This window comes from Lissotriton helveticus, chromosome 7 (genome assembly GCF_964261635.1).
Source record: "Lissotriton helveticus chromosome 7, aLisHel1.1, whole genome shotgun sequence".
In the NCBI taxonomy this organism is placed as follows: domain Eukaryota; kingdom Metazoa; phylum Chordata; class Amphibia; order Caudata; family Salamandridae; genus Lissotriton; species Lissotriton helveticus.
The window spans coordinates 97,664,210-97,678,020 of record NC_136068.1 but is presented as its reverse complement, the minus strand read 5'-3'; the positions used below and the strand labels follow the sequence as shown (position 1 = coordinate 97,678,020).

At 46.2% G+C, this 13,811-nt stretch overlaps 1 protein-coding gene across 6 annotated transcripts in view; it reads right to left on the bottom strand.

Moving 5' to 3' along the window:
• OSBPL2 (oxysterol binding protein like 2) overlaps positions 1–13,811 on the bottom strand; it is a 341,693-nt gene that overhangs the window by 163,981 nt on the left and 163,901 nt on the right. For all 6 annotated transcript variants that reach the window (XM_078651596.1, XM_078651593.1, XM_078651598.1 and 3 more), the window contains one exon: positions 7,925–8,000. In XM_078651596.1, coding sequence (XP_078507722.1) covers positions 7,925–8,000 — 76 coding nt within the window. The remainder of the gene's footprint in view (positions 1–7,924; positions 8,001–13,811) is intronic.

The window sequence follows — 13,811 nt, the reverse complement described above, 5'->3', positions numbered from 1 at the left end:
AAGCTCCTGTTGGTCAAGAAGGACTCTATCCAGGCTAGGGCCCGTCCCTTCACTCCCATGTCAGACAGCCGGGACAGCAGCGTTGAGTGCAGCACGGTGTCAAAAGCTGCACTGAGATCTAATAAAACCAACGCTGCTGTCTCTCCATCATCCACTATGCTCCTTAGGCCCTCGGTGGAAAAGAGTAGGGCTGATTCTGTGTAGTGCCCTGCTCTGAAGCCCGATTGAGTGGGATGCAAGAGAGAGTGTTCCTCCAAGTAACTCATGAGCTGCTTATTCACCACCTTTTCCACGATTTTAGCGCAGAAGGGGAGGAGGGAGATAGGGCGAAGGTTCTGGAACTGAGAGATGTTGATGTTGGGTTTCTTTTTAAGGGGGATAAACTGAGCAGTTTTCCATGCATCCAATACCTGACATTCTTGGAAGGAGAGCGACACAATAAGACTGATCTGAGCTATTATTGTGGTCTCCAAAACTCCTTTATAGCGAGCCGGGGGGGGGGGGCAGACATCGCTGGGTGAGCCAGATTGAATGCTATTGGCAATGCTTACTAATAATAAGCATAAGTTTCTAAGGTGGCGCCTGTCCTTCATATGTCCATGATTACTCCTTCAGTTAGGCTGATGACAGCCAGATAAAGAAACCTCATACATAAACCTCACACTCCACCCCTGATTATTGTGTGTTTCCCATGTTGCAGACAGTCTCATTGCTACCTACTGTGAGAAGTATCACTCTACACAAAGGCTGTGCCTAAGAGCAGCCTGACAAGGAATCTTGAAAGAAGAACCACCCCAAACAGGTTCTGCAGTTTTAGATGGTGTAAATACATCACACAAATAGAAGTGGTGTATAAAAATGGGGGCCAAAACATCACACTTGGTCCAGTTCGAATTAGTTTATGAACAGGGCAAGAGAGTACTCCGCAGAATACTCATATGGACTGCTGTGCAACCAGGTAAGGTGTCTGCCTGACAGCCAGTCTCCCAGCGGTGATGCAAAATAATTTGAAATGTTAACTTGCTGCTGAAGGAGCTGTGGGGTGTGCCTGTAGTTCATAGAACTTTACTGCAAAGAGAGGGAAGGAGTCTGTCTGGCCCTAAAGGAGGAGAGACTATCAAGGAGGAGAGAGGCCCCGTATGATACCGGTGGCTAAGGGACATCCAGAAAGACCCGAAAGCCTAAGAGGGAGCTTAGCGGGACCTGTGCGTACTGATTGTCTCCTTGATCTCTCATTCTGGATCCTGATTGGAACTGTAACTGCTGTGATCATCATAGGTCCAGATGAGGGTGAAATGGCCTTGAACATCGCAGACTCAGATGGGGGCTAAACTGGCGTGGTGAACCTTGGACCAGGCAGGGCTGCAACTAGTGTGATCAACTATGACTGGTTCAATTGGGATTGCATCTGCCACGGCCACCGATTATCAATGTCCGGTAAAGCTGCATCACCACAACCATCTGAGAACGCTGCAACCGGGTATGAACCTATGCAGGAGTTGTAGACTCAAGCGATTGAGGGTGGTCAGACACGCAGACTGACATGGCCTACAACTGGCTTTCCATGAAGCCAAGGAACTTGCTGAAGACCACAGTTCCCACAAGTGATACATGGCAGAGTCGCAAGAGCCATAGAGAGATAAAAAAGGACCTTTTGAACCTACCGAATACGGCAAAATGTTAAGACTGGAGACCTAGTGAGTGCACATTTGACTGTGAGAGAGAAACGGCTGCAGGTGTGCTTGATTCAAGGAATTAACTTATTTCTCAAAACCAAGTAGGACTCAGCAGCTACAGGGTCACCCGGGAGAGATTATGAAGGGATTACTGAGGGTGTAGCACCTAGATGAATTGCACCATGGGACACTACCTAGTACAATCCAATTTGATAGACGACTTTATGATTAAAAGTAGTTGAGTGGATCCTCATTCCCACTACCCTCGGGTCTTCGCAGACTTAATTTGAATGCTAGAATGGTGGATGCTGGCCTGTCACCTTCCCAGCCCCTTTCTAGGTTCTGTGAAGATCCAGGAGAGACAAAGAAGGGGGCGTTGAGAAGCCTCGCCCAAATAGCAGCATGTTCAAATTTGGGAGCAAATGTGTACATTCTATTCGTCTAATGGCTCTCTTTTCGTCTACATTTTGTGTGGTAACATATTTTCAATTGATTTCGATATTTAATTGATACAAGTTACTTACCTTCAGTAACGCTTTTTATGGTAGATACTTCTACTGTAGATTTCTCGCCTTGTGAATATCCCCAGGTGCCAGACTGGTTTCAGAGAATTTTCTCAACAATTCCTTTGCGCATTGGTAGGTGGCCTTGGGTGGCTCCACGTCTTGCCCGTCACACCCAGTAAGTGATGTCGGGCCCCTACGTCTCTGAGATGACAAATTTCTTTCTCATACACACCATTGAACGCGGAGCCTTGGTAATCAGATTTGCTAGGATGCAGATCTCTAAATTATAATCTTAATAACATGGACAAGAGGAGTCCATTCCACAGAAAGGGGAGGAGGGTGGGTCAGTGAGGAATTCGCGGTTAGAGTATCTACCAGAAAGAGCAGTACTGAATGCGTTCTTCAGATGGATACGTCTAACTGCAGATTCCTCACCTTGTGAACAGACACCAAATCAGTACCTTCCCGGGTTGAGGGGGTCTGTTAAATTACTCAGATGAGAAAATCCTGCAAGACAGAATGGGCAATCTGCCTTTCCCGTCTGACCTAGCTATCCAGTTAGTAATGCTTCATGAACGTGTGAACTGATGCTCACACTGTGGCCTATATATTTACCAACAAGGGGTGGTGATGGACAGAGTTTCTGAATTAAGCAGAATACTCTCACCCAGTCAAGAGATCAGGGCTAGATCAAACACCGTTTTTTAGCTCACTGCACCATCCAAGTTCAGAACCTGGCTATATGCAAATTAGTCTGTTCCTGTCCCAGTGCATGATGGGAACAGGGCAAACCAAACTACCAAGCACATTCTTACACTGGGAAGGAAACAAGTTTCCGTGGACCGGTTTCTGGCATTTCAGCCGTCGTCGGCCCGGCTTGCTTTAATCCTGATGGTGCAATGAGCAAGGGACTCACATCTGAGTATACCCTTCCACGCTTAGGGTGGACAAAATATTTAACAACAAGGGGTGGTGATGGACAGAGTTTCTGAATTAAGCAGAATACTCTCACCCAGTCAAGAGATCAGGGCTAGATCCAACACCGTTTTTTAGCTCACTGCACCATCCCAGTTCAGAACCTGGCTATATGCAAATTAGTCTGTTCCTGTCCCAGTGCATGATGGGAACAGGGCAAACCAAACTACCAAGCCAATTCTTACACTGGGAAGGAAACAAGCTTCCGGGGACCGGTTTCTGGCATTTCAGCCGTCGTCGGCCCGGCTTGCTTGAATCCTGATAGTGCAATGAGCAAGGGACTCACATCTGAGTATACCCTTCCACGCTTAGGGTGGACAAAATATTTAACAACAAGGGGTGGTGATGGACAGAGTTTCTGAATTAAGCAGAATACTCTCACCCAGTCAAGAGATCAGGGCTAGATCCAACACCGTTTTTTAGCTCACTGCACCATCCCAGTTCAGAACCTGGCTATGTGCAAATTAGTCTGTTCCGGTCCCAGTGCATGATGGGAACAGGGCAAACCAAACTACCAAGCCAATTCTTACACTGGGAAGGAAACAAGCTTCCGGGGACCGGTTTCTGGCATTTCAGCCGTCGTCGACCCGGCTTGCTTGAATCCTGATGGTGCAATGAGCAAGGGACTCACATCTGAGTATACCCTTCCACGCTTAGGGTGGACAAAATATTTAACAACAAGGGGTGTTGATGGACAGAGTTTCTGAATTAAGCAGAATACCCTCACCCAGTCAAGAGATCAGGGCTAGATCCAACACCGTTAAATTACTCAGATGAGAAAATCCTGCAAGACAGAATGGGCAATCTGCCTTTCCCGTCTGACCTAGCTATCCAGTTAGTAATGCTTCATGAACGTGTGAACTGATGCTCACACTGTGGCCTGGCAGATGTCCAGGTCCGGCACCCCGATCACCAGCACAGTGGTAGCTGCCTTTGATCTGGTGGAATGAGATAGTAGGCCATTTCCTGTCCCAGTTCGTAGCTGATTTTGATTCACAAGACAATCCATCTAGAGGTGGTGTGTTTCTGCAAAGATTCTCCCTTATTCGGCCAAGAGAACCCCACAAAGAGCAGATCTCCAACCCCATGGTCTTTGGTGCCAATGGTGTAAAAGCTCTCTTTGGGTCTAGACAATGAAGTCTCCCTTCCTAGATGGCTGAGGAGGGCCAAAGAAATCTGACAGGGTAATAGACTGCACTATGTGGAAAGGCATGGCAACTTTCAGGAGAAACACTGCATTAGTCCTGGGTACTAGGTTTTCCCAAAGGAAAGTGATACGGTTGATGGACATAGAGTGCTTGCAACATGCTAATCTTATTGTTATGCTGAACAATATCTTCCATGTAAGTAGAGGGCAGTTATGTAAAGGCTCGAAGGCAGTGCACGTCATTAACGTGAGAACCAGATTGAGGTCCCAATGGAGCATCACAATGGTGTTGGCGGAGTCATATGGGTCAGCATATTTAGAAAAAGCATAAAAACAGGTGATTTGAATAAGGATGGTTCATCAGGTAAACGTAAATAGGTTAATAGGGAAAACAAATAACCTTTAAATGTTGCCACTGCATTTCTTTTCTGTGCTAAGAATTTAAAAAAAAAACAATCGTATGTCAGAGAACTGGGCTTGCAAAGGTTTGACACGTCGCACATAGATGGTCTTCGAGGGATGCCTGGATGCCGAAATTACACTCACTACATAGGACGGGAGTTGTACGTTATGCAGGCTCAACATAAAGTCCTCCACAAGGGGCAATTGGATCAGAGGACAGCATGGCCAAAAGTTCTGGATACCACTGTCTACTCATAGCCACCAGGATAACTTAGAGTAGGTCGTTCCTGATGTTCTTCAGAACTTTTGGGAAGGGGGGTAGAGGCAGAAAGACATACAGGAGTCCCGAGCTCCAATCCAGCCGACAGCAGTATGAGCGAGAACTGCCTGGGTAACTCCAACGGGCATACGTCTAACACTGCAAGTTTTCAGGCTGGCAAAAAGATCAAGCCAATGTTCTCCCCATTGCTGGAAGACGCCCTGGCCCACCGAGACTGCAGCCACCATTTGTGAGCTTAGTTTGTCATGGCATATAAAGATCCTGCCAGATGTTGTAACACCAGGAAGATGCCCTGACGATCCAGCCAATTCCAAAGGAGCAAGGCCATCTGGCACCGGACACACAACCTCATTCCACACTGTTTCTTGCAATACCACATGGTGTTGGTGTGGTCTGTGAGTACCTGCATCCATTCCCACTTTGCAAGAATCTGCACCTGTTCCCACTTGTTGGATAGGAGAAAAGTTTTCAATGCCAAGCAAAAAGCCTGCAACTCCAACAGGCTGATGTGTAGACAGCTTTCTGCTGGTGCCAGAATCCTCTGATCTCCACCTCTCCCAGATCATCTCCGCAACCCAGCAACAATGCATCAGACATGACCATTAGCTCTGGGCAGGGTAGGGAGAGAGGTCTGCTACCAGTCCATTTGAAGCCCAGCTGCCATCACTGAAGATATTTTGCAGTCTCCTCTGACACCTGGATAGAATCTGAAAGGTTCCCTTGGTGCTAAGACTTCAGAACCCACTGCAGAGCCCACGTGACACCTGCTATGGTCCACTACCAGGATGCAGGAGGCCAAGAAGCCTCAAAGCCGCTCTCACTAAGACCCAGGTCAAGGGTTGAAACATTGGGATCAAAGCCTGAATGTCCAGCACTTATTGAGTAGAGCCTCTGAGGAGGATTCAGGTGTGACTTCAGTACTCTGATGGAAAAACATAGCGATTTCAACAGATTGGGCGTCATCTGGAGGTGGTCCATGACTGTTTAAGGCAAGCCTGCCTTCACCAACCAGTCGCCAAAGTATGAAAAGACTGGTTCTCCTAAACTCCAAAGATGGGCAACAATTAACATCATCACTTGAGAACACCCGAGGCGCACTGGTGAAGTCGAAGAGGAGCAATGAAAACTAAAAGTGCTTGCAGCCTACCGGAAACTGCAGGTGGGACTGCAGAATGTGGATGTGAAAACAGGTGTCTTGCAGATCCAATACCACTATTCAGTCTCTTGGATCCAGGGTAGACAGAACTTAGGCCAGAATTTCAGCTGCTCTCCTGATGATCATGGCAAAGGAAAGGGGAAGGGTCTGTAGTAGGCAAGTGGAGGCCAGTGTCTGGTGAAGTGTCAAGATCACTGACCTCTTGTAGGTCCAGTAATAGGATCATCTCATCATATAGTTGGGAACGGTCATTAGTCTTGTGCTAGAAATCTGTAATCTAGAGCATGCATCTTCAAATTTGAAGGAGTCCGAGGTCAAGGGGGTGGGTGCAACTTTGATCAAGACTGTGGTGGATTAGCTTCAGAGTCAGAAATGACCATCAGCCCATTGGCGGCTTTGGCAGCATTGCAACTGGCGTCCACACTCAGCACCTTAGCGTCGGTCGTAGCACAGTGATAATGGCCAGGGAAGGTGTCAGTCCCAGAGTCGGGACTGAACCCAGAGTAGAGTCGAGAAGCATAGTTGGTGTTGGGGACGGATCTGCCAAGGACAAAAAGGAGGCCTCCTCGGATCCATAGCTCCTGAAGGTGCTCCAGTCGGATCTGGTAGAGTAGAGAAGATGCACAGCATGGCCTCCTTGAAGGCCTAGATCTGCTGCAGCATCACTGATGAAAATAGAACCTTGGTTAGATGGTTATTAAAGCAGGGATCGGTTCAGTGATCGAAGACTGAGACCATGACTTTGAGGTACCCTGACAACCGTGTGACTCCTCATAGTTAGAGTGACAGGATGAGCAAGAGCACTGATTTTTCTTTTTGAACTTACCTGATTTTTTTAGGACTTGGACATCGGCCACTTGTGGAACCGGCATAGGGAAGAAGAATGCGTCCATGCTCTCAAATTTGAGTGCAACTGGGCCCATCCTATCCTTTTGGTGATTCTCCTTTATGTAGAGCTTGCCCTTGCAGTCCCGGCTTACCTTCGTATTCATCTGAGCACAGTCGCCACACAACGTCAAGGTGAGTAAGGAGCCCCAACATCAGAGACAGACTTTGCTGAGCGAGGAGCCCCAAAATCAGAGACAGACCTTGTGAGGATCTATTACTGATATTTATTTACAGCAATCCTTGCAGAGTTTAAAACCTGTCATTGTAGGGAAAAGACATGCTCCTTGTACACTGGGGGGGGGGGGGGGGGGGGGGGGGGAATTCAAACATTACATGGGTCAGGCTTGGCAGAAATCATGGAAGCCCTGGATCTGTGTGGGAAAGCACAAAAAGAAAGGACTAATGTCAGCATGCAGAAATGGTGTTTATGTAGGGGCTTCCACTTCAAAGTCCGGGCGGGGTGGAGCAGGACAGACGACACTGAGCTGCAAGACGACATTGACCTGCACGCAAGGGAATTGCGGAGAAAAGTCTCCAGATCTAGCCAGGCACATGGGGATATTCACAAGGTGAGGAACCTGCGGTTAGAAGTATACATAATAAATGAACATTTAACAGTGTTATAGTCTGAGACCTCATATCCTTTTTCTAGTTTAAACTGTAGAGGGGAATTATATCCACATACATAGAGTAGAGCACTGGAAAAAGTGATTGTGGATTTTCGACATGCTTGAAAAATTTCATAAACACTGCCTGCAAAACGAAGATTTAGGAAATTGCTTACTTTGGTAGAGATTTAATCAACCATGAAATTCAAGTTTTATAAACAAAAAGTAATAAGGGGCTTGGCGCGACAGATGAGATGATAGTGAGAAAAAGCTTTCAAATACATACCAATCCAATGCATTTTTTCAATATACTCCAGATACTAAAATCGCTTCTGGAAAACATGGGTGCTGGTAACGATGTTCTGCAGGTAGGGGAAGAAAGAGCAGGACTTCAGAATTTTTGGGGGGACAAAAAATCTTTTCAAACTCGCCATGCACAGTAAAGTGAAATAGAGAGACTAGGTCAGGTGCCAGCCACAAATATATAGAGAAGACTGCAAGCTACAATCTAGAGTACAACTTATCAACTTTTGAGGCACACATCAGATACAGCAACATGGTGGCACCTTTACACCATCTGAATGTAGAGTAAACTGGAGTTAATCAGACTGTACTACACAGACAGGACAAACCAAATACAATCATGGTGAAAGAAAGTTTAACAGATAGGTTTTTAGTACGTACACTTACAACCTACTCTAATGGTTTCTCCTTACCTTTCAAAAGAATTTAGTTCATCGAATTGTGATAATTTGTCAGCCATGTAAACATAATTCATTCGACCATCTTGGTTTTTAGCAAACAATTATATTAAAAAGCTTCATAAAAAAGATGTTAAAGGGGTGAAAGTGTGAGGCAAACCATGCCACGCGTCTTTACTCGTGTGGTGGTTGTGGAGGGGGCAATCTGTCTGGGGATTTAGAATAACACAACTGCTTTCGATGTGGTTTTAGGATGTATTAGGGGTTTGATGCTATAATCCTGAGGCTTGCTAGACCCAGTAAAATGCATTATTCCCAAGCCCCAGTATTTCATTTCAAAAGGGGAGTGAAGCCACAAGCGGTTCTTGCCATTAAATATGCTCCCTAAGTATGTTTGATATTCAAACAATATATCTTGTCCAGAGTGGTAAACATTGCCCCTTTGCTCCTCTGAGTGGTCCTTCTCTACATTTGTTAGGTCGAGAAGGTGTCTACTGAGAAGCTGTCCCCTCATTTCTCGACTGCTCTCAAAGTACGCTCTTCGCAGGCACGGTTTATATTTTTAATTTTGGACTATCCGATAGAGTGAATGGTTCCATCTTCCTAAATGATTTTCTGCCTTCAGGTGTTGTGATAGACTTGATACACCCATCTCGATGTCGATGAGGTTGTGGGCACTGCATGGATGTCGCATTTGATAACTTGCCTTCTCTCTGCAGTTGTGTTTGTAATTCTTAGGATATGTTAATTGGGAAATATAGGAAGACAGGGAAGCAACAGGAGTGCCCAGTTTCTTCTTAGCCCACTCCACTGGACAGATACTTGCATCAGTGAGAAGTATTTTTTTTATTTTATCTTATCCAAAACACTATGATCCATTTAAAGAAGACTTTGGATATGTTCTAATCATTCCAGGAATCTTTAAGAGTTGGAAGTAGAGTATAGGTCAATGAGGTAGAGTATAGGTCAATGAGGTAGCGTATAGGTCAATGAGGGAGACTGAGCTCGCAGAGAATTTGGCGTTCTCGTGCATGAAAATATCGATTTATTAAGCAACAATTTTAAGCTCTATTAACCCAAGAGCTCCTCTGAGATTGCAGGAAAAATACATAGTTCAATGCACTTCCAAGTATAAGTTTATTCAGCTCACAAGTCCATTTAATCATTCATAAAACCGTTTCATGAAAATCCAAATAAAACAAGCCATTATGCAAGGCGAATGAAAAATCAGATGAACATTGCCTTAAAATCACTTTTAAAACTTGGCAGTCTCTCCTAGATTTCAAATCCAACAGGCTACGAGACAAGGTTTCATCTCTCTCCTTGAGGCCTGAAAGAATCCGGAATGTGACTGGAGTGAGGGAGAGGGGAGCAGTGAGTGCACTCAGTCTGATGGAGAACACAACTAGGTAGTTGAGGACTTAAATAGAAGTAATGGGAAATTTTGGGAATAAAGTAAACACTGGAAAACAATACGGTAACACACACGTAATAAAGTGGAGATCAGGAGTTGTCTATGTGGAGTCCCCCCTACAACGCCCACCCCAGTGCATCTAAGACACTGAGCCGATGCCACAGCACTAGACGCCAAACAGCAAGTGGTTGAGGTCCCTGCCCCCATACACTACCACACATGCCCCATTGGTACTAATATGAAGCTTGGACCATTTACTCCATATAAACTGAGGAACATTCCCCTGAAGGCCCAGATCCTATCCACCATAGAAGCAGACCACGGACAGGTATACTCTATTTATGCACTAACAAAGGTGTTTGAGTGCTACAACACCATGAGAACAGTCATGCACACAAGTCCTCCAGTTCATCTTATTACCCGGTCTATTCAGAACTGAGGTGGGTTTACAAATCGACACACCCAGAGCCACACACACACACACACACCCAGAGCCACACACACACACCCAGAGCCACACACACACACCCAGAGCCACACACACACACACCCAGAGCCACACACACACACACACACACACACACCCAGAGCCACACACACACACACACACACACACACACACACACACAGAGACACACACACACACACACACCCAGACCCAGACAGACACACACACACACACACACACACACAGGATTGATGATAACCCTAATGCCAATAAAAATAAGTTTGAAAAAAAATAGAAGCATGACTTCTCCTGGTCCCAATAAGAAGGGGTGCATTTCACAGATGTACAGAGCCCTGGTTAACCATTCTCCCCACAACCTACTGACCCTTAAGGTATAACGGGAAGGGTGGATGTGCCCTTTCGAAGAGGTGTATTGGAGGGAAGCATGCATTGCACCACACAACTTAGCTATACCGCCTAAGCCTCATTCAACTGAACTCCTTGCACTGCAGATGTCATATTGAGACGTCTGTGGAAAGCACGCAGAATTATGGAATCCACCTTCACTAGACGCTAAGAGGGAATGGGGGATTTTTGCACATGATGTGGGCCTGTCCGATTATTCGTTACTTGTGCACCATATTTCAAATATTCTTGAAGGTTCTGGGTCAACAGATTGAGGCCTCAACCAAAAGTTACTGTACAAGTCTGTATTGTAGACGATCTGGGAGTTCCGAGGGGTGACCGAACCTTGGTGGATATGGACATAGCAAAACACTGAAAGGACACTCTGGCTCCATAACAAGCTAATGGCAGAGAGGCACGGACCACTGAGCAAACTGAAGGAGCCCAATTATATAGTGAGAAGCTGCCCCAAAAAAACACTTCAAGATTTGGGAGAAATGGTGAGCGCATTATGGATTAGTCGAGGTTGATGGGTGAAAAGATATTGAGAGAACTATGCTGTACGAGAATTCAAAGAGTCGATGTGTGCGTATTAGCTGTAATTTTTTTCTGGCAAAATCCAGTTAAATTCCCTATATCTGTATTGAAATCTTAATGTGAAAGACTAGGGAAATATCCTAGAACGCCTACTTGCAGACTGCTTTCGTTCTGGCAATACACCGGCATCCTGGACAAGGAGTATAATTCTTCCTTTACATAAACAAGCAAAGGCAAAGCCAATAGGTTCCACTACACGAGAGCTATTGGCTTTGGAAATGTATTTCAGCCATGTTGTACACCAGTGTGAGTGCTGCTCAGCATGGCTAAAAGAGTTTAGTGGGTTGAGGGGTAGATTGAGTTTGGTATATTACGGTAAATTGGGGGCAGATTGGGGTGGGAAGATTGGAGTGGGAAGATTAGTGATGTTTGGGGGCAGACTGGGATAGATTGGGGTGGGTTAGATTAGGAAAGATTAAGGCGGAAATATCAGGGTGGGTAGTTTGAAGTGGGATAGGTTGGGGCAGATGTGAGTGTGGTAGATAGGAGGAGGGGGCACTGGAGTGGGGTTAACTGAAATCGATTGGAGTTGTTGGTGTGGGATAGATTGTGGTGGGTCAGAGTGGAGCAGATTGGAGGGAGTAGATTGGAGTGGGATATGATTGGAGTGGGATATGATTGGAGTGGGATATGATTGGAGTGGGATATGATTGGAGTGGGATATGATTGGAGTGGGGTAGATTGGAGTGGGTTGCAGTGGAGTAGTTTGAGGTAGATTGGAGTAGGTTGGAGTGGGGTAGATTGGAGTGGGGTAGATTGGAATAGGTTAGACTGGAGTGGGGTAGTCTGGAGGGAGGTAGAGAGGCGACAACTGGAGTGGGGTATGGAGGAGCAGATTGGAGTGGGGTTTTGTGATGTGGTGTAGCTAGGAGTGGAGCAGGTTAGGGTAGATTGGTATGAAGCATTTTGGTGTGGGGTAGGTTAGAGTAAATTGGGTGGGGTACATTGAAGTGGGGTACACGAGTGGGATAGATTGGGGTAAAATGAAGTGAGGTAAATTGGAGTGGAATAGGATAGATGGGGTAAACTTGATTGATTGGAGCGGGGCAGACTGGAGTAGACTAGGACGGGGTAGGCCAGATTGGTGAGGTGGGGTAGATTGGGGTGGGGTAGGATAGATTGAAGAGGGGTAGACTGATGTAGTTGACTGTGGTAGATTGGGGTGCGGTAGATTGGGGGAAGATAGAGGTGGGGTACATTTGGGTAGACTGGAGTGGGACAGGTTGAGGTATATTAGGGTGGGCAGATTGGAGTGGGTGGTATGGTAGATTGGGGTACACTGGAGTGGAGTTGACTGGAGTGGGTTAGATTGGGTGGAGAACATTGGAGTGGAGCACACTGGAGTGGGGTAGAGTGGGTGGATATATGCGAAGTAGATTGGGTCAGGGTAGGTTAGAGTAGGGTAGACTGGTGTGGGGCAGATTGGAGTAAATTGGAATTGTGTAGATTGAAGTGGTGTACATTTTAGTAGGGGTGACTCACTGGTTCACTGGTTAGAGCAGGCAGACCCTGGAGCAGAGGTCAGACCCGGGACCAGGGTTCAATTCCTGACGCGGCAGAGTCTTGAGCTCAAATGTCCACGGACTCGATAATTCTCGCTCCGGTGCCTGCCCTAATCATGGGTTCTCACTCTGCAACTCTGGGCATTAAGCTTGCTTAATCTCCACAACGGCCCCCGTGGCGGGATGCCTGGCTTTCACCTTGGGGATGCCCTGTAGGGGCTATCTCACAGGGAAAAGCCAGGACGGGTTCCCAAGGCAAGCGCCGAGCTGCCTCCGGGTGATTCGAGCGCTATATAAGAACATACAAAAAAAAATAATATTGGAGTGGGTTAGATTGGGGTAGATTGTAGCAGGGCAGATTGTAGTGGGTAGGGTGGGGTCGATGGGGAATACTGTAGTGGGGTAGGTTAGATCGAAATGGGATAGAGGGGTATATGGGGTAGATGGATAGGGTATACTTGAGCAAGTTGAAGTGGGGTGGGATAGGGTAGGTCGGAGTGGGGTGAGTGTGATGCGATGAAGGGGAGCAGTAGCACATGGAGGAAAGGGGGAGAAGCAGTGCCAAGAAGATGGAGGAGCAGTAGTTTGATGAAGAGGGAGGGGCGGCGGTGGCGGCATGAGGAAGTGGGAGCATTATTGCAATAAAATGCACGTTCCTCTCTATTATCAATAGCTCTGCAGGCAATTTGTTTTGAAAAGCGATAAAAAAAAAAGACTTCCGGCCCAGGTATAATTTATCCCATTGCAAGTGCACATAGAAAAACCCAACTATCCAGTTTCAAAAGCTTGGAAGCGGTTTTAAATGTGGGTATTTTGTAAGAAAATGTATTAATTGTGTGTATTTGTTTTCTCTGCATAAAATGTGTTTTGCGCCAGACGAACCACAGCAATATTGACAAAATCTGTTTAACTGAGGATCACCTTCATTTCTTAATAGTTCATAACTGCAATGTGGAGAAGGTCGTCCCAGGGTTCATTTAACTGCAATGTCAAGAAAGCCGTTCCAGGGTTTATTGCAAGCCCATAATGCCTTGTGCTATAATTGCCAATTTAAGCTGCTTCCTCCTTTTCAATGGTCTTTTAGCAACACCAGCGATATGTTTGAA